Below are 21,774 nucleotides of genomic sequence, written 5' to 3'. Positions count from 1 at the left end.
CATATGCCACAATATACTAACAGTTACCAGCTTGGATTATGGGGTCAGAAAGTCCTGAGTCCAAATTATGAATCAAAGACTTACTAGCTGTTTAGCTTTGGAGCAAATTAAATTCCCTAAGCCACAGTTTTCTATCCATAAAATAAAGATTAAAAAATACTGACCCACCTACCTGTCAACCTCACCCAGTTGTCAGGAGGTTAAAAAAAAAATGTACATTGATAAGGTGAAGGATCATAAGTGAATTTATAGGAAATACAACCCCACTTAGTCTATTGTATTTAGGGACAAAACTGCCGTTAAGTCAAGACTAGAAAACGCATTCAATTCTTTCTTATAGTGCAACTGCCACATACCATCCTTTTAGGTTTATGTCTAGATATAGAATCTTCTCAAATTAAATCCAATTGATTAGTCATCTTTCTTTCCTAAACATTTAGGAATCGTTCAGAACAAGAGGAAAAAAATATACAAGGGATTTCTAGTTAAACTGTAATCGTTAAAACGAACCTAATCACTGATGTACAACCACATTAAGTCAGTTCTTTAACAACCATGCAAACAAATGAAACGTTCTAAGAGCCCCAACATTTAAAAAAGAAAAATTCTAAAAGCAGAAAATGTAAATTTCAACACACGGCCATACATGATTTAATACATAAGAGCATATGGACTTTGAATGGCTATTAGCGCTTCATGTTAGGTTTAACTGTTGGCTGTAAAAGATCTCATTTTACAAATAAGGTTCAAGAAGATAAGCGTAAATTAGAAAAGGCAGCATTCTAGATTCCTACAATTTATTTTAAGAAGTATCACTTAAAGATTATAATAATCACAACTTATTCTTGAGAGGAAAAAACACTCATCTACGTGATATCTGGAAAAAAGCCTCTGGACATTTTTATTTATGCACCTCTATCACTAAAACTTTTAGTACCCCCAATATATCCCCAATATGTATTCAGTGATTTATAAAATGTACTACCGCGTGCGCATGCGAGAGCACACACACACGTGAAAACATAAGCAACAGTATTTTAAAAGGAAGACATAAAGAAACTTTGGAGACGACCTATCTAGAGAATTCTTAAAGTCAAGCATACCCATGGGTAACCATGTCTTCTTCCATCAACGTACAGTTTAAACTAATTAGTCTTTGACAAAGCGGTCTCCAAATACAGGAGTGCCCTTAACTCCATAGCGTTGTATTCTTCCTGCCTTGGGGTTCCTATTGTTATGTTAGGTGTCTGACCTATACTCACTTATCCTTCCCTCATCAGGAATGCGTCACAAATGGCCTTCACATCTTCAAGGCACCAGGAAAGAGGCGATAATCATCACATGGTTTATAACAGAGCTTTCAAAAAAAATCTTTTCCCTTTATAGAATACTGAGACAAAGGCATGAAGCACTACATGGGAATTTCTTTAAAACTGCCTCCAGCAGCCTGCTTTTACTATATGCTTCCCGTCCACTCCTTCTCCAAAGCTGGTTCCACTTAGTAGAGGCCTAAACCTTACTACCACTTTGACCTGCTAGTTCACCAACAAACTGAAAGTACTTTGTCCCAGATTCAGGAATTACAGAATCCCTACCCAAAGTACTTTCCCAACTCTCTGCCAAAGACTGTGCTGTACAAACCTCTCAGAAAACGCATTTTTAGTGCCAAACCTTTTAAATTCCTCTATCTCAGCTAAGTTTCTCACTTTTCATTCCCCCATCCTCTCCTTTTTTAATCCATCCTCGACTCAAAAAAATTCTTCCCCCAGTATTATTACCCTGTACAATTACATAGAATTTCCAAAAAATCCTGCATCTTCAATACTAAAATGACAAATTATCATGAAGTCTCATACAGAAGTCAGAAGTTGAACTCCAAAAAGCTTCTTGTAAGAGTACTCAACTATGAGACAACAAACATTAAAAAAAAAAAAAAAATGAGAATCCTATGACTGGAAGTCTTACCATTCTTCTATTCCTGCTTGACATACTGAACAACGCCAAAGGAAACAGTAAACCAGGTTAAAATGGCAGTCCATACAACTGTCAGTTATACTCTACAAACCATCAGGCCTCACTCTTAATACAAATACAAGGCTCCTTTTAGGAGCCTCTCAGAAATACCAAACTTAACATCTTGCGTAACAATGTTTCTTCACCTTGCGCTGTTCCCAGAAGAAAATATACAGCTATAGAAATAACTCCTAACATCTGAATTCCTCTGGCTCATCTGGATGAACATAAATGACCTAAGGACTTCGTGAAGCAGCTCGGTTTCGTTAGTAGTTCCAACGATTTCACTATGAAAGATTTTTTCATACTGTTATGTTCCAAACATGAAAAACCACTATTACATTTTGGCAACGGCATATACAAAGTTCAACTGCAGAGACAGAGATAAGACTAAAGTGTGTGCAGTCCTTGTACCTTCAGATAAATAAGAAATCAATTACTTCAGACAATCCAAAATACACTTTTTGAAGTCTTGTGTATATATAAAACTATGGACAAATCCTCCCCACATAGTTTATCAATCGTACCACATCTGAAATAAGGGTGCAAAGGGGAGAGGAAATAAGTATCTTTATACTTCGATTATACAAAAGGGTGTTATTTATCTTCTGCAAAAAGAGAATCATAAATGTTATAAAAATCACCAACTGTAATTGTTTCTAAGATGAAAGGGAGTCTGAAAACCTTGAGTCATTAAACACTAGAATGGTCATGAATACCACTTCCTTTCATTTGAAGGCCAATTCTATGGTCTGTAACACCTATACAAAACAAGATTACTTACAATTTGAGTTATTGGGATTTAAGGAAATCATCTGAGCAGTAGTACCAGAAAGCACTTCTCTGGTGGTCCTTCCAGTCTATTATTACAAAAATATTGCAAATTTAAGGGTAAGGATGTGTGACTCCCAATCCAGATTGCAGGGAGCAATAGCCACATTATCCTACATGAACTGGGATAACTCTTGCCATAAAATCCACTTTAAGCCTTGCTTCATTCAGCATTATAGAACAAGGTAGTACTTACATTTGAAGAAAATTAAGTAATTTTAAAACTATCTGTTAAAATTCAGAAAGCAGGATTGCTAACTTATTGCCAATAACTATGAATCTCTGGTGCAGTGGCATTAATATTGAAAGCAACTGTCCTTTCTTAAAAGGATTTCTAAGAAACTTTTAATCAGGCAGTGTAAAGGCCCTTTAAAGTCTAGCACGGTTAAAAAAAAAAGCAAGTACACAATTGGTATGAATGACTATACATGGGCAGGGCTGGCACACACCTTCATGTGCATACAGCAGACACTTAAAAGCTTTTATTAAAACAGCTCCTCAAAACATTCCCAGAAGCAATGAAAAAGATACATCAAAAAGCAACTACACTGGAGACAATTGTCTGGGGAATGTTAAGGGTAAAGTGACAGGAAACAGCTCCATGCAAGTCTGAGATGTTTGCAAGCCTTTTAAAGAGGAACTTAACAGCTCCTTAGATGCCAGACATCGCCTGACTTGCAAGATAAAATGCTTTTACGAAGTTCTCTCTTCCCACTAAATTTCTTTCAAGTACCAAAAAGTCTGATGTCAGAGTCTTCAAGAATGGTTCTGCCAGCTGAGAAGTTTCCAGATAAACTGGAACCCTCCTTTCCCCTTAGGTCCTTATGATCTAGTGTGCAAAGCTTTACAGGTTACCTAGCTTCAAAGGAGTTACCAGATGAAATACAGGTAGTAAAGAGTAGCAGTCAGCACAGGGGTGAGACCAGTGTAGAAACTATACTACCAGTTGTTATACTTCAAGCTTGAAAAACTGGAGGCAGGAGTGGGGCAAAGGCAGGATTCCAAAAACCAGACTGAAAATAAAACCATTAATAACTGGCAATGGTAGTCCATGTGTTAATGGTTATAATTCAAATTCTCAAGGATGACCTGCCAGTAAAGTACACAAACATCCTTTGTATTCTAAATACCTGCTTGTCTGGCGTCTTCCTGTGTAGTCTAGAATATGAGAGTTTAATCTTACAGAGAGAAATTCCCAAATTTATTTGGGACTACTGATTTCAAGTGATGCATTTCAAGCAACCCAGACTGCATTATTTCCAGGGTGAACATGTTTACATTAATACCCCAAAATGCCACTTTAGGTTAACTTACTTTTGTAGAGAAAAACCCAAAATTCTCCATTTTCAATTTCCACTAAAAAACCTTATTACCCTCCCAAAGCCAAATAATTAGCAACAAGCTTTATCATATGGGGTGGTGGGGTAATCTACAATCCAGCATTCAATTTTCATCCTTCTCTTAGGTTCTTGGTATTTCTGTGAAATTAGTCTGAAAATGAGGAATCAAAAACTCAGCATTTCAATTTGAGAATAAAAATTCAAACATACCTTTTGTTGAATTCCAGCTTAAGTGATTTTTATGTAAATCTTGCAGCTGACGAAAGGCAAAAAGCAACCAATCTCTCTGCAGTGATTAGCCTGTTCTTTAAGACTATGGGTCACTTGCCCCAGGATTTTCTAATTGAACAAGGACTCCGTGGGGCAAAATAAGTGTTTTTCAAAGGTGGGCGAGAATGGAACATTTATATCTTCACTTCAACAGGGAAGCAACGAAATGTAATCCTCTGAGTATCACTTTTTTGGGGTTGTTGTCACCTTTGTCTCTTATCCTCATTGCACGCGATAAGCCTGGAAATGTGTCCATGTTTCGACTTTAGAGATTTTAAAAGAGCATGTTTGTTACCCCTGGGTTTCCCCTAACCCTACACAGGTATACACAGATCATCTTCACTCCTTATCAAAGGGTTTTCAGCATGACCGGTGTGCAACTGAGTTTCACACAGCTTAGAGAACCTAAGTCTTCTGAGAAATAGATTTCTTTTAGCTGAACCTCTATAATCATGACAAGAGATTGATTAAAATGCCAAGATAAGAAACAATTTATTATAGAGAGAAGAAAAATTTCTCATCCAAAATATAGAAATCTGTACAACTTTGCCACAATCAATATACATGAACTGTACAAATTTACACCAGTTCATAATTTACCAAATAAAAGATGACTAACAAAGTTCACAAAATAGATGGTGGTTTGTGGAAAAGACTTTTACCCAATTAAGTACAAGGAAAGTTACAAACCAGACCTCCACTTTCTAAAAATAAGAAGTTTACTCAGTCTTAGAAAACTACAAGCTAGCAAATGTACAGAGAGCTGGCTGGTGCTAACACCACAGTTGAGACAGTGTCTTTTTAAGGTCTTTTTTTAAAGCCTGTTGCCATGGCAGATTCTGGTCACTTGCTACTTTCAAGGCCAAAAACACAATACAAGGTCTGACCATTTCCCCAGGTCATGCTTACTAGTTTTGTCTTATGTACATTTATACATATTTAAGTGCTAGGTAAAAGTCTTGTTATAAAATTTCCAGTACTACCGCGTTTAAAATGTTGAGCTTTCCTATCGAGCTGCCAAAAAGGATAACAATTTAAGTGTAATAGTGCAAATTTCCTCTGCCAAGTTCTACCGCAGAGAAAGGTTCTTTGAAATATGGATTTGTGTTAAAGGGACTGATGTAAAAATTTAGGTATCATGTCCGGGAGAAAATGAAACCACCCCAGGACTTCACTCCCTAGCAAATAAGGTGATCAATTTACTTGGACTCACAGGCTATTAAGTCATTGAAAGGTACTGTCCAAACTATGGCACTGTCACTTAAAAAAATTTTTTTACCACTCTATCTTGTGCCAGATCTTCACAGCTGTGACATGGTTTAAATTCCATAATCCATCCCCAAGAGGAGCCCACCCAAAGCAAAAATCAAATTTATCCATCCATTATAAGAGGATCCATCCATAGACTATATCTTAACCTGATACAGTCATCATATTGTAGCTTTTGGAAGGGCTTGTTCTGCCCAAGAGAAGTTCCTCCTTACAGCTGATTCTGCTGTCTACCATTTGCACGTTGGTGCTGTTTTGGGTGCTACCTCCTGCTGGTGAGGCTTCGTACAGCACACAGATGGAACCATCCTCTCCAATTCTGTAGGACACTTCGTAAGGGTCAACCCAGAGAGTGAGTTCACTTGGGAGAAGCCTGAACAGCTCCTGACTGCTCAGTCCAATCCGCTGTGCTGCCTGTCCAATCAGAGGATCCATTTTATGGTTGATGCGAATACAACGGTAACCTGATCCTTTGCACGGCTTTTCTGGGAACCAGTGGTGTTTATAATGTTCTATAGAAGAAAAAAAACAGAAACAGCGCTTAGATATCGTTACTGCTGGCTCCCGCTGTAGTTTCTTTCTTCGGCTGGCTTCGTTGAGGGAAAATGCAAACTAGCAACTTTCTTTAAAAAAAAAAACAAAAAAAAAAACCCAGCATTGAATCCGCGGCTGTCCATGTAAGGCGATGGGGAATGAGCGGGCAGGGTTTGAGAAATAACAGTAGTACACCGTACAGAACAATCTCCGGGAACCAACCGGTTGAGTTGCCAAAACGGCAATCCGGCGGGCAGCCTCCGCCAGCCGGGCAGCGGGGTGGCACCGGTGGCCAGGCGGGAACCTGTTTACTTTCTCCACCCCACCCCAGCCGCACACACAATGGGGTTTATGGCTTCGAAGAGGAGCGCCACTGGACTGTTCGCCCCGAAGGGAATGGAACAAGCCATCCTAAACCACGCTCTGGGCAGGGCAGTAATTGTACCGGTGACAAATCCGATGATTAATGGACAGGGGTAGGAGGCGCGGGAGAGACTGCACGTCCGGCCCGGGCTGGCTCCCTGGCAGCGGCGCGCCTTCCCATCCCGTGGCCCGGCCGTCGGGCCCGCAACGGTTAGACGGGATGGGGGGGAGGGGGCGTCGAATCCACCCTAGCCCGGCGGCTCCTTTGTCCCCCAAATGCGCGGACCGTCCGAGGACGGCGGCTCCCGCCTCGGTCGGCTTCAGTTTCTTTGTTGTGCGTCTGTTTTCCTGTCCCCTTGGTCTGCCAGCCGTGGGGGGGAGGGGGCGCCCTTGGCCCACCCCCAAACCCTGTCCCGGACCCGCCGTTAGCGGCAGCCGGGCGCGCCAGTCACGGTCCCGCTGCCGGAACCGAGCGCGACCTGCCCACAGTGCCGCCAAGACTCCCGCGTCCCCGACGGCCCGGCCCAGAGATGTGCCACCGCGTCCCTCGGCGCCCCCCGCCCTGCCGCCGCCCGCTCACCTGCCAGCAGCTCCTGCAGGCTCTGGCTGAAGGTCTGCAGCTGTCGCTCGCTCGTGAGCCCCTTGGTGCGGAGAAACTTGGAGATGAAGGACACGGCGGCGGCGATCTCGCCTATCATGGTGGCGGCCCGGGTGTAGAAGGGATGCATGGGGGCGGCAGGCGGGGGCGGCCCGGGGCGGCCGGGGCTCGGCGGTGCGGCCCCGACGGCGGAGCGGCCACCCCGGGCTCCCTCACAGGTCAGTGGGCTGAGAGGGGGAGAGAGCGTGAGCGGTGGACGGCTACTTTTTTCTCCTCCCTTCTTTATAGTAAAAAGTTATTTTCGAGACAGGAGGCGGCAGGAGAAAGGAAGAGACGAGCGACGGCGGCCTGGTCACATCGCTCGGACCGCCCCGGCCGCCTCCGCCTCCAGCTCCGCAGCCTCCGAAGCTCCAAACACTTGCATTTCCAGCTCAGACGGGCAAAGAGATGCAGGGGCCGTGCGGCACTTTTTATAGCGCAGAGAAAAGGAAGTGGCGTAGCTGGAGCGTGACGGACGACTCCAGCCAATCCGGAGATCGCACCATTGTGATGCAAGCAGATTCTGAGCCGAAGGGGGCGGGAAAAGGGGCCAGGGGGCGTGCCCAGAGACCGGGAGGAGAGGGAGGAGCTGACGTAATCCGCTTGTAAACAAATAAACCCCCGAGTGGCGGCCCAGCGGGGGGGAAAACGGGATGGAGGAAACAGAGGGTGCGCGTGTGAAAGCCCCGCCCCTAGCCCTAACTCCTCCTTCCTGCTCCAACAACTCCTGGAGCTGCGCCAGCGCATCCTCTGCAAGCGTTCGCTGCCTGGGCTCGCCTCGAGGAGACAGAGCTGTGCAGATAAAAGCAGCCCCGCTCAGGCTGTCTACACGCGCGCCTGCGGCACGGATCTGGCCTCAAGGCACCTGCCGGCTCGCGTACTCGGTGTTTACAACCCGTCACCACGCTGAGTCTACGTGCCTGGCTCCACAGGAAGGAAGAGCATACAGAGCAGCGGGATGCGGGTACCCGTGCTGAGGAAGCTGGGAGTGCGGGGAAAAGTGGAGGGAACCGGCTCTCGCGGGGCATCCTGCAGCTTTCGGAACCCAGTTCTCACAAACATGCAGCCAACGCCTCGGAGCCGTTTCCCTTCCACCCTTGCGGAGGGTTGGGGCATGTCTTTGTCAAAGTTTAATTGCAAAATAAATAAAGGTTAGTAAGCCTTTTGTGGTTGCTGTTTCAGTAACTTGAGGAGTCAGAGAAAAGTGGAGACCTTACTGACCAGCTTAAAACTGATAAGAAAGGCTGCTATTGAATATAAATGTAATTATAACAAGTTTAGTAAAAGAAAAGAAACCTATATAATGCATTTTACATCTTTTTTGCACAAAACAGAAGGTTGTTTCCTTTTTTTCCTAATCCACTGAACTGTTTGAGCCTTAGAGTTCTGTTGCTCTTTATAAAAACAAGAAAATAAAGATAAAATTTGCTCAGATATTTGTTTAGTTAAGCCCTACTTGCTGAACTAGGAAAAAATAGGAAGGCGTGAACTTGCTAAAACGATTAGGCCTAAGAGAGGGTTAACCAGAACTCCATTAAGGAGGAGAAAAAAAAGATGGTGAGCCGGCCAGATGGAGAAAGCAAACAAGAGGCAGAAGTTGAACTCTACCAGATGGAAATAAATATCCTGAGCTTAGCTGGTCATCAATATTGCAAAACACACCACTTTGAGGTTTTGTTTTGTTTTGTTTTAATACTGTGCCAAAGGGTATAGAAATGAAGCAAAAGTAGAATTTGCTATAAAGCAGTAGAAGGAAAAATCTTATTGTTCACATGAAATATGTAAAACTGGGCTTGAAACAACTTTGAGGTTATTTTTTCATTCACACAAAATAATTATGTAGTTATATGTGAAATAAATACTTTAAGAAATAGTATTAAAAGCATGACTTGTGAAAGTACTTTCATTGGATAAAAGCATCAAAAATAATGGTAATATTTCCTTCTAGAACTTTTCACATAGAACTGTGCTTATAAATAAACGTGGTGGTAATTATTTCACTAAGGATGTGAAACCTCTTTTACTAATGAAAAAGGAGATAGGGAAACAGGAGTAAATCCTTAAAATTACCATAACCCTAGAACAAGATTTTCTGATATCCTTCTAAACCCCACCCACCGTTAATCATCTGCTCTATTCACTTTCCTTAATCATCAGTCATTTGAGAACTAGAATAGAAATCTGTTGACCTCCAAGCCTGGTCTCCAACTTGGACTCCCAATAATTTTGAGCTTAAATTGACTCATCTACAAAACAGAAATAATTGTTAACAAAATACTAGGATCTAAACTCAGACGCGTCTCCCAGTCCCTATTTTTCTCCACTGCTTTTTTTTTCTTTCATTGACATATACTTGATGTACAAAACCATGTTAGTTTCAGGTGTACTATGTGATGATTTGACATTTGCATACATTATGAAATGTACACTACTTTTAACAGCCTTCTTTCTATGCAGAAGCTGAACCCTTTCTGAAATCTTTTTAAAATCAGTTGAATAGAGTGAACAAAGTTTAACTCACATATCCTTTTTTCCTCCCACTGTTTTTTATTATATATGTGTGTTTCACACCTGAAATCATTCCTTTAAGAGACAAGTGGATTTAAGAAATTACTCTTATCTTGGGGGATCTAGAGGGGAAAAGGCGGGGGGAGGATAAATATAGATTCTAAATGCAAGAGATAGTGCGCAATATTAATTGCTAATGGTTTTCAAATCTGGACATACATCGGTTTAGTAATATTTTTACACACTTTTAGTAGTAAGGCTCTTCTCATCCAAGAAACTAGCACATATTTCTTGACGGTTTTTAAATTTATAAAGGCACTTTCTCTTCTCATTGATATACTAAACTACAGGGTACTCCCAACTATTTACAAACCCAACCCTAGGCTCTGTGTCCTTAGGCAAGTTATTTAACCCCTCTGCATTATAATCGAAAAAATGAGGACTAAATGGAATAACTAGACACTATTTAGCACTGTCTCCAGCACTAAGTAAACATCCAAATACATACATTAGCTGACGTATATATATTATCATCAGGCAATTTGATGATTATCAAGTTAATTTTTAAAACCTAGAAAATGGGAGTTCCCGTTGTGGCGCAGTGGTTAACGAATCCGACTAGGAACCATGAGGTTGCGGGTTCGGTCCCTGCCCTTGCTCAGTGGGTTAAGGATCCGGCATTGCCGTGAGCTGTGGTGTAGGTTGCAGACACAGCTCGGATCCCGCGTTGTTGTGGCTCTGGCGTAGGCCGGTGGCTACAGCTCCAATTCGACCCCTACCATGGGAACCTCCATATGCCGCGGGAGCGGCCCAAGAAATAGCAACAACAACAACAACAAAAAAAAAGAAAGACAAAAAAAAAAAAAAAAAAAAAAAAAAAAAAAAACCCTAGAAAATATTCAATCAAAGCACTAAAAGAAACAAACAAACAACAACAAAAACAGGAAATCTGTCAAAACAATCCAGAAAATGAACCTGGGTTTCAAAATAAGTTTGCAAGTAACAAATGTCAGGTCTTTGGAGTGCCTAAGTGTTCAGAAAGTACTTTCAATAGACAAAACTATCAGGCAACTAACTAGAATTTCAAAGGACCGGGCATTATAGTCCTATCCTTCAGCTCAAATGTTACTAGAACAGTTTTCTCTGGAATAACAAATCAGAGTTCCTTGTAGGCTTTTTAAGCATTGTGTTACTTAACCAAAAAGAAGAAGAGAAAAAAAAATTATATAGGGTCAGAGAATGAACTTTTTTATTTCATAGACTGGTACAATTTAAGGGTCAACACAAGGTTGAAATTTTTTTTTTATTTTGCCAAAACTGTTTTAAAAAACATTATATTCTCATCTACTGTCACTATCATTTTGGGGAAAAGATGGTATTTTTAACTTCCCCGAAGTAGGAAAGGTAACCATATCAGAAAAATAAAGCATGATCTTTTTTTTTTTTCTTTTCTTTTTTTCTTTTTTAAGGCCTCATCTGTGGCACATGTAAGTTCCCAGGCTAGGGGTCAAATGAGAGGTGCAGTTGCACACCTAAGCCTCAGCCACAGCAATGAGGATTCAAGCCACACCTGCAATGTACTGCCACAGCTTGCATCAGTGCTGGATCCTTAACCCATTAAGCAAGGCCAGGGATTGAACCCAAATCCTCATGGACACTATGTCCAGTTCTTAATCTGCTGAGCCACAATGGGAACTCCCATGGTCTTTTTAATTTAATAGGTTTTAAGCCACTAAATGTCACCTTTTGCATTTCAGCATTTGGGAACTCATCTAAACTATTAATCTATGAACACGATAGCACTAAATTAAGCTACTGTGCTATTTATTTTATATGTGATTCCCACTGCCTGGGATGTCTCCTCGCCTTCCTTTTCCCTAGCTAATTTCTGCTCATCCTCTAAGAAGTCTGCCCTGACTCGCTGGACATGAGTGTCTACAGCATTCTGCTTCCCCTTGCGCTGGCACTGGTGCTGATCAGACATCCTGGATTTACTGTGTTTACTAGTCCCTCTTCCTTTCTAGCCTGTAGATTAAGGAACAGGCATTTTCTGTCATTTACTATTGTACCCCTAAGGGAAGAGGGCAGGCCATGACCTTAAGAAGGACATTGCCTTTGTGGATATAAACGTTAGCCTTCAAGAACCTGATAAGGCCCAAGATGGCAGAAGATCTGACTTCCTTTGGACCTTGAGCCTCACTATACACTCATCGTGTAACAACTGAGCAGGCCAAATGGCAAGCCCACAGGTACCGTGACTGTTCCAAGGCTGACCATAAAAGGGCAAAAACTGGGCAGTGGCCCAATTCTTGGAAATCTCCACTCCTTCCCCAAAATAGTTGGAATAATCCTTCTACTTGTTAGCCTATGAAATTACCCAGCCCATAAAAACTAACCATCCGATATTTCTGGGCCTCTCGCCTTCTGAAATGGCCCATACTTTGACTATGGAGTGTGTATCTTTCTCAATAAATCAACTTCTTACCTATCACTTTGCCTCAATGAACGCCTTCTGCAATGAGACATAAAGAACCTGAGCTTCAGTAAGTCCTAACACCAGGTGTGGGATTTCAATTGCAAGACAATGGGTTTGAGTCCCAGCCCATGGGATCAAATCCCAATCAAGAGTTTTGGCTGAGGCGCAACTGGGTTGAGTGTGTGCAGGTTCACCCCCGATGCCTAAGAAACTGGCATTAAATAGTAAATGCTGGTGACCGATGTTAACTAGACATCTTAAATGATTCCATCAAAACCATTACATGCAAAAGAAAACCCCCCACAAAATCCACAAACAATAACAACAAAAATCATGGCTTGCAATTTCTCAGGTGACAAAAGCAGAGAGAGTTGCTGATGCTTAAAATTGGACAGTCAATATTTAAGAAGATAAGTAACTCAGCTCTATGGCACTGTCTTCCTGGTTGCCATAAGTGTTAGATTATTGCATAAATTGATTTTGCAGATAAATGTTGTTTTAGGATAGGCTGCATTTCCAAAGCAAAGGAAATGAAGACTGAAGAGACATGGATATGTAGGTTAACAAATACTGTCATAGTGGAAGTTCCCTTGTGGTGCAGCCAGTTAAGTGTCCGGCATTGTCCCTGCTGTGGCCCTAGTCAATAATGTGGCTTGGGTTCCATCCGTGGCCCAGGAACTTTCACGATCAGGTTGCCCGTGGGTGTGATTTGTTTGTGGGCCACTCTCTCATATTGCCATTCTATCCTGAAGTTAGGAAGCATCTTTCTTAAGCTTGTTTCTCACTTCATCCCTCTGATCCAGGAATCCTGCATTACTATTAGGGGACCAATGACAGCAAATGCCCACCTTGACCAAGCCCAACAACAGCCGCTTGCATGAATGGTCTCCCAGTAGGAGGCCCTGATAAGGAACCTGGTGCTGCCCTGAAGACTAACCAGGTGGATCTGGGAGGGCTCAATAGCAGGGAAGGGACAACCCACCTCCCAGGATCCTTGGCGCTAGAATCCATCTTGGCTGAGAGGTTCATGTGACACCAAGAAGGACCCTGGGCCAGACCAAGTATGAGCTGAGCAAGATACAACCCGCAGACAACCTGGAGACTAACCCCCATTCCCATAAAGCCATGTGGCAGAGCAGCTCTCCTCCCCTCACCCTGCTGCTCTCTGCCCTGGCCCCTTTCCAGTAAAGTCTCTTGCTTTGTCAGACTCCTCGGATGTCTCCTCGGACAATTCACTTCCTAGTGTTAGACAAGAGCCCATTCTCAGGCCACATGACTGCTAGGGAAATCCTAGATTTTCTTTTTTTTAAGGCTCTATCACAAAGTTGTCCAAGGCTTTCCCCAACACTCCCAGACCCACCCCTCCTTATAACCCCACTCAGCAAAAGTCTTATTTATTCCCTATTGGGAATAAGGTACCTTTGGGTCAAGACTTCTGGCCGAGCTGAAGAAGCCTCATTGCTGCTAGTCAGTGCTGACTTCATTCTCTATAAAGTATTACCTACTGCGACCTCTGTTGTGACCTTACTTCCACATGGGGAGCTAGGTATCCTTGGTGCTCGCTTTAGAAATCTCACCACTTCACCAACAAGCACAGGTTCAAGCAGGAGAGTTCTTTACAGAGTGGCAAATAGAGACAGGGCATTTATTCCAGGGTGTGTTTTGGAGGCAGAAGGAGATAAGGAGGCCCCCAAAGTGAGTTATCTTTGCTAAGACAGTGAAGTTGGCCCATAATTAGGTCTCTGGAAGGGAAAAAAGAGGCTCCTCCCCTTGGACTATCTTAAAGGCTTAAGCAGGAGTTCTTGTGGCACAGTGGGTTAAGGATCCAGCATTGCTGCCGCTGTGGGGTAGGTCACAATTGCAGCGAGGATTGGATCCCTGGCCAGGAACTTCGGCAAGCCATGGGTACAGCCAAAAAAAAAAAAATTCTTAAAGGCTTACACCAATGTAAGGAAGATAAATATCATTGAAAAAAAACTAGTGGGGAGACAGGGGTGTAGAGAGCTGGGATGAATTTTTTTGGCAGGGAAGTGATAGGATCAGATTTTTTTTTTTTTTTTTTTTTGGAAAGCCCAAAGGAGGATGAATTTAATAGGGGTAATTTGAAGTGACTTCTATTTTTGTCTCCAATTCTTACTTAAATCTTTAAATAAGTTAGCTTTCAAGTGAGCTCATCTCTTCACCTAGAGACTTAAGGCCCTTTGTTTCTTCTTTTTTTGGTTACCCACAGGAAGGGGACCAGTTTTAGTAGCCTCCCCATCTGGCATCCTGCCCTGCTTCACTTATGTATGAAGCCAAGGGCACAAACTAAGCCTTTTTTTAGATCATCCAGGGTTCAAGAAGCAAGAGAACTAGAAATCGGAGGGTGACACAGATTTGGGGCAAAAAGTTTTCTTCTTGTTAAAGCAATTCAGATTATTTGAAGAAAATGGAAGGAAAAAGGATTACACAGTTGCCTCCCAGCAGCAATAAGAATGATTACACAGATTAGCAGCATTGACAGTACAGCAGACATGGTGCTGAGCATTTTTTTTTTTTCTTTTTCTTAAGGCCACACCCAGGGCATATGGAGGTTCCCAGGCTAGGGGTCAAAATGGAGCTGCAGCCATTGGCCCACACCACAGACACAGCAACTCGGGATCCAAGCTGCATCTGCCACCTACACCACAGCTCATGGCAACACCAGATCCTTAACCCACTGAGCAAGGCCAGAGATCAAACCTGCATCCTCATGAATCCTAGTCAGGTTCCTTAACCACTGTGCCACAAACTCCTGGGCTGAGTATTTTAGAGGCATCCATTTAATTCTCCCATAAACACCACCAGGTAAGTATAACTGACAGCACTGACACATGTTAGTGAGATTTCAATCCTAAAGAAAATTAAGTAATTTAGCCAAAGCCTTACAACCAGATTTTAACCTTAAAGTGATAGACTGTAAAACTTGGGGGTGAGTTCCTGATACTACCTTTTCCAAAAGGGGCTGTGAGAAATAGAACCTTATTAAGGTAGAAAACCTTCTGGGGATAAGAAGAGACAGGAGAAGGAAAAAAAAAACAACAAAAACTCAAGACAGCCTGGGAGACTTCTCATGGCTGACATATCCTGGAAAATACAGCTACATTTCTTAAAAGGCTCACTAAAAAATGAATCAAAAGACATACTAAAACATTCATCTGCCAAATAAAATAATTTCATTGGAATGAAAATTATCCCTGGGGGCAGATAAGAGAAAGCAGCAAAAATATCTTCTATTTTAGACTATTTAAGCATCTCACTTTTCCTCTGGCCTCAACTGGGAGGAGGAACGATGAAGCAAGGTCAGCCCCACAGTCCCCTTTCCCAGCAAGGAAGGGGAGCCCAAGTGACCTCTGAGAGCTCAGGTGGAGGGGCTGAAGGACAACAAAAAGGGATGCTTTTGTGTCTCTCTCTGCAGGGCACTGTTGAACCTGATCCCGTGCCCTCCGGGAATTCTCACTGACCTTTCTATTGTTAAACTCCAGGGCCATTTCTCAAAACCAAGCCTCCTTCCAAGACCTTCTTTCCTTCCTTTTAGCAGAACCCTATGATTCCACTTTCCTCCTTTATAAGCTGACACCATCTACACTGTCACCTGGGCAACTCTGCCACCCCATGCATTCAGGCTTACTGGATGTTTACCTGTATCTCCACACCTGCCAACAATCCATCTCACTTTTGAGGTTTAACAACAGTGTAGGGAGAGAGACAGATGATAAGCATCAATTTTGGAAAACTAACCTTTAAGGAACCATATCAAGTTCTTAAAAGTTGTAATCCTGGCCTATAGTAATTACAACTTAGTGAACATGGAGCACATGGACCTCCTCTTCCCTGCAAAACTAATAGGGCAGGTGGGTTTTCAAAGTGTGGTCTCCAGTCCAAACACCTCAACATCACCCCAGGAGATTGAGAGAAATGCAAACTTTTGGCTGTAGATCTACTAAATCAGAAACTCAAGGTAGGTAGGGGTTCAACTACTCAGGCACCAATGTTTCAGAACAACTGCTTTTAGAAAATAATGTGAAAACTCTATAACTTAAAACCAGCAACAAACTTCTTATCTAGGCATATGCTATCTCAAACAGAAATCTTGTGCTTTCAAACAAAAAAATTTGCATATGAGGTTGACATGTAAAAACCGCCTTTAAGTTGTGGCGCAGCGGAAATGAATCCGACTAGGAACCATGAGGTTGCAGGTTCGATTCCTGGGCTTGCTCAGTGGGTTAAGGATCCCGCATTGCTGTGAACTGTGGTGTAGCCTGCAGTTGTGGCTCAATTCTGGTGTTGCTGTGGCTGTGGAGTAGGTTGGCAGCTGCAGCTGCAATTCCACCCCTAGCCTGGGAACCTCCATATGCTGCTAGTGCAGCCCTAAAAAGACAAAAGACAAAAAAAAAAAAAAAAAAAAAAAAAAAGTATATTAACATTTACACACATTAAATGAGGTCACATCATTAAAACTAAATGTCCAACTAAAACAAAGGAGCATTCAAGTTGCAAAAGTGTGATAAGTAAAAATAGAGGTCCTATATAGAGATGTCCAATGGGATTGTGAAAACCATCATGAATTTGAATATACTTTAACAGGAAGTCAACGGTTGCAATCCCACCGGAAAATGCAAATTAAGATGTACTCATTTATGGGGCATAACAAGTTAGAATGATGCAATTCCTGAAAAGACAATATTCCAGCTATGAGGAAGAATTTTGTTTCTCTAAAGAAACAAAAAAAGGGTTATGATTAGCATGTCCAATTGCATTTATTTTCTGAAGCGGACAGAGTAAGAAACATCTCATTATCTTGTGTTCTTATCCATTTGTTTAGTAAATACTTATAAATGAAGCCGAGGCAATCTTCGACCTAATGCAATTTGATCTCGTTGAATGTAAAAAAGCAAAGGATCCTTTATTAGCATGACTTGATGTGCTGAAAATATTCTATATGTGCTTGTTTTTTAGTAGAGGCCTCTTCTTTAAATCTGTTCATCATTTTCAGCAAATTGTAGGAAATATTCTATCTTCTGAAAAATGATTTGAATTTTGACTATGATGATGACCTTGAAACTCAAGAAATAGTCCCTCTGCCCACGGTTTTTAATGTCTGACCTTACTGTTTCTTGCACAAGTTGATTTCAAACAGTGAAATTCAGGAATGGATTATTTCATGGGTTCTACCTTGTAGAAGCAAAGGTGTCTACACAATATTTAGAAGATGGGGGTTATGAGAGTCAAGACAAGCACTTCCATCTTTGGTCTCGAAAGTTCTATCCTTACTCCCTTTGAACAGATATTCTCACCTTTTAATTTTTTTTATTTTTATTTTTGTCTTTTTAGGGCTGCACCCTTGCATATGGACGTTCCCAGGCTAGGAGTCAAATCGGAGCTGTAGCCGCTGGCCTACGCCAGAGCCACACAACACAGGATCTGAGCTGCGTCTGCGACCTATGCCACAGCTCACAGCAATGTTGGATCCTTAACCCACTGGGTGAGACCAGGGATTGAACCTGCATCCTCATGGATGCTGTCAGATTTGTTTCCTCTGAACCACGACAGGAAATCCCAATTTTTATTTTTCGTTTTGCTTTTTAGGGCCACACCTTGTGGCACACGGCAGTTCCCAGGCTAGGGGTCAAATTGGAGATACAGCTGCTGGCCTACACCACAACCACAGCAACTCGGGTTCCAAGGTGCATCTGCAAGCTACACCACAGCTCACAGCCAGATGGTGGATACTAGTTGGATTTGTTTCCGCTGAGCCAAGACGGGAATTCCCCTCACCTTTTTAGAAAAGAGCTTTACTGAGATATATTTGATATATCATAAATCCATCCATTTCAAGTGTGCAACTAAATGATTTTGAGTTAACTTATGAAGTGGTACCAAAGAGCCATCGCCATCATCTGTTTCAGAACATTTTCATCTCCTTCAACAAAACTGCAATCTCATCCCTGGCCCTTCCAGTCCCAGGAAAACACTAACCTACTTTCTGTCTCTATAGATTGGCCCATTCAGGAAACTTTTTGTTTTGGCTGTGCCCATAGCACGTGGACGTTCCCGAGCTAGGGACTGAACCTGCGCCATAGCAGTGACCCAAGCCACGGCAGTGGCAATGCTGGATCCTTAATCTGCTGTGTCTCAGGAGAACTACTGGACATTTTATACACAGGAAATCATATAATATGTGGACTCTTGAATCAGGTTTCTTCCACTTAGCATAAGGTTTTAGGATTTTGTCTGTTTTCAGCATATATCAAATAATTATTTGTTTGCTTATTTATTTTTCCTGTTGTATCATCCCAGCATATCCTCTTAATTGAAACTCTTCATTAAGACGCTTCATATTATATGTGCCTGCCAGGCTGATGGGAGCCAACTTTGGGGGCTTCTCTTTCCCCTTTAGAGGTTTTACTATCATCTCTCAAGCCTTCGAGATGTCGTTTCTCCAGGGGTTGACCTAGCCCCTCCTCTCCCAGGCCACTGCCTGCTGCAAGATTAACGACTTGTTCACGTGTGTTACCTAGCATAAGCCACACCCCTACACCCCAACACCAAACTCCGCAAAGAATAAGCCACCTGCATGGAGAGAAAAATCCCTTTCCTCAAGACATGTACTTCAGCAGAGTGCTCAGGGAGGGAGACGTTTAATGCATGGAAGGGTAAGAAGAGCATTCTAGTTCCATTGTCCAACAAAGGACCAAAATCTGCCAGATAATTTAGCTGAGAGGATTTAGCCAAAGAGTTAAACTCAACACAAGCTTTATTTAGGCTCATTCTAACAAACAGGATCAGCAGAGAAGTTCTTTTTAAAGAAAGTTCTCTTTCATCTGACTAAAAAGAAGGAACATATTTAAACCAAAACAGGAACTACTCTGGCAATATATGTGTAAAAAAATAAGCACCCTATGGGGCTCTTTTTAAATTAGCTAGAGCGCACAGAGAACTCTTTGAAAAGAAAACTCTGGGGGGGAAACATTTCTCTTGATTTCATAAACACTCATTGTTTAATCATCTGAAGAAAGTGCAAACTTATGATTAAGTTCCTCCACCTCCTCGAGCGATGAGCTCTTTTAAGTCGCCTCTTTTCCCCTGCACCCCAATCCCCTGCTGTATTTGGGGAGGCAGGAGAAGTAACCAGCCTACCAGGGAGGCAAGAAGCAATGACCCAACAGGTCCTAGTTCTTAAAATGGATACACACGGGCAGAGTGATGCCCTGTACCCACAGCACAAAAAGCTGGGTTTTGCCCACTTGCTGCCGCAGTGTACTCACAAGATGTTCAAATTCCACTTCAGTTTATTTTGCTGCTTTTTTTTTTTTTAAAGATAAAAATGACTTTGGAGTTCCCATCGTGGCACAGTGGAAACTAATCCAACTAGGAACCATGAAGTAGTGGGTTCAATCCCTGGCCTCGCTCAGTGGGTTAAAGATCTGGTGTTAAGGTGAGCTGTGGTGTCGGTCACAGAGGCGGCTCGGATCTGGCATTGCTGTGGCTCTGGCATGGGCCGGGAGCAACAGCTCTGATTAGACCCCTAGCTTGGGAACCTCCATATGTCGCCAGGAGCGGCCCTAAAAAGACAAAAGACAAAAAAAAAAAAAAAAAAAAAAAAAAAAAAAGATAAAGGTGATTTCAAGGACACCACCCCTCCCCAGCCTCTTTTCCCATGACTAAGGCCATCACATAATTTCATTTAGGACACTCAGATCCTCCCGAGTCTGCTTGTAGCCTCCTGTCTTAGCAATTGTTTAGGTATGGCCCAAGAGGTGCTATTTATATACTTTTTTTGGATTTATTCCCATGATAAATATGTAAAAGTAGAATTTTTACCAGGAAACTAGATTTGGAGAACACTGCTGTAAATAAGGAACATATTTAGAGTTTTTTAGTGTCCAGGAAAAAAGAAACACAAAAAATATGCTGTCCTTGTTAACTCAAAAAACAAAGAAAGAAAGGAAAAAAAAAAAGACACTATGCCCCTCCCAAACATGTATTAGCATTAAATGTACTAAACTCTGATAAATTTATCAATTTATAGTATGGGACAATTTCACTTAATTTTATAAAATATTCAGGGAAACATACTTTAGGCAGTGCATTCTTTTTTTGTTTTGTTTTGTTTTTGCTTTTTAGGGCTTCACCCACACATACGGAATTTCCCAGGCCTTCCCCACAGCAACATGGGATCTGAGCTGTGTATGCGACCTGCACCACAGCTCACAGCAATATTGGATCCCCGCCCCACTGAGTGAGGCCAGGGATCCAACCTGCATCCTCGTGAATACTAGACGGATTCGTTTTGGCTGTGCCATAATGGGAACTCCAGGTAGTACATTCTTCACTTGACTTCCTCAACAAGAGCCAAGAATAAGTTCACTGTCAAATGTCTGATGTATAAGTGTTCTATGGTGTTAATTTCATCCTACAAAAGTGATTGACTAGAGTTCCCATCATGGCTCAGTGGTTAACGAATCTGACTGGAAACCATGAGGTTGCGGGTTTGACCCCTGGCCTTGCTCAGTGGGTTAAGGATGTGGCGTTGCCTTGAGCTGTGATGTAGGTTGCAGACGCAGCTTGGATCCCGAGTTGCTGTGGCTCTGGCGTAGGCAGGTGGCTATGGCTCTGATTAGACCCCTAGCCTGGGAACCTCTTTATGCCGTGGGTGCGGCCCTAGAAAACACCAAAAAAAAAAAAAAAAGTTATTGACTAATAAGGTACCAGCTAAGCACTGAAGACCTATCCACAAATAGAACGGACCTGTTCCATACCTTATAGAATCTGGTAGGAAGAATGAAATTAAGTAAATAGTGCAAATAAGAATATATTTTGCCATTCTGAAAATTGCTGTAAAACAGAAATACAGGAATCATGAAAGTCTAACCATGATAGTGCAGTGAAAATGAATCCGACTAGGAACCACGAGGTTGCGGATTCAATCCCTGGCCTTGTTCAGTGGGTTAAGGATCCGGCGTTGCCGTGAGAGATGGTGTAGGTCGTAGACTTGGCTTGGATTTGGTGTTGCTGTGGCTCTGACATAGGCCAGAGGCTGTAGCTCTGATTCGACCCCTGGCTTGGGAACCTTTGCCGCAGGTGCAGCCCTAAAAAGACAAAAGACAAAAGACAAAAAAAAAAAAAGAAAACAACTTACAAAGAGGACACAGGTATGCCCAAAGCAGAACCCTGTGGTCCTAACAGAGGAGAAGAGACCAAACAAAAAAATGTAAAAAGTAAGTGAGGCTAGAGCCTGAGGCACTTTGTGAATTGCATTTAAGATGCATTTAAGATGTTAATCTTACCCAAGGAAGAAGGAAGAAACCACCCAAGAGGTTTTTTTTGGTGTTTTTTTGTTTTGTTTTGTTTTTGGCCAGGACCCACAGGAGAACTCCACCCAAGAACTTTAAGCACATTGAGGACTTCGTCGGCGGCGGCGCCTCGGGTTAAGGATCCCGCATTGTTGCCCAAAGGCTTGGGTTGCTGTCGCTCAGGTTCAATCCCTGGCCTGGGAACTTCGACATGTCAGG

At 42.4% G+C, this 21,774-nt stretch overlaps 2 protein-coding genes across 11 annotated transcripts in view; both read right to left on the bottom strand.

Annotated features, from left to right (window-relative positions):
* The window catches only part of LOC102159120 (uncharacterized), a 654,277-nt gene that overhangs the window by 293,217 nt on the left and 339,286 nt on the right, over window positions 1–21,774 (bottom strand). For 2 of the 10 annotated variants that reach the window (XR_014804443.1, XM_084957610.1), the window contains exon 1: window positions 1,966–2,299. The exons of 6 other annotated variants lie outside the window; for them this stretch is intronic. The gene's annotated coding sequence lies outside the window, so the exon portion shown is untranslated. Of the gene's footprint in view, window positions 1–1,262; window positions 1,386–1,965; window positions 2,300–4,394; window positions 5,076–21,774 lie in introns of those variants that run through there. 2 more of the 10 variants (XR_014804442.1, XM_084957611.1) reach the window with 2 other exon arrangements.
* BTG1 (BTG anti-proliferation factor 1) lies at window positions 4,922–7,666 on the bottom strand. The gene is given in 2 exon segments (NM_001099936.1): window positions 4,922–6,235; window positions 7,201–7,666. Coding segments are annotated over 2 exon segments (516 nt in total). The 5' UTR covers window positions 7,349–7,666; the 3' UTR covers window positions 4,922–5,867.

This window comes from Sus scrofa, chromosome 5, assembly GCF_054392235.1.
Source record: "Sus scrofa isolate SSC_HxYL_T2T_F1_AM1 chromosome 5, Sscrofa_HxYL_maternal_Yorkshire_Landrace_v2.0, whole genome shotgun sequence".
NCBI classification, from domain to species: Eukaryota; Metazoa; Chordata; class Mammalia; order Artiodactyla; family Suidae; genus Sus; species Sus scrofa.
This window is presented reverse-complemented; position numbering and strand designations above follow the sequence as displayed.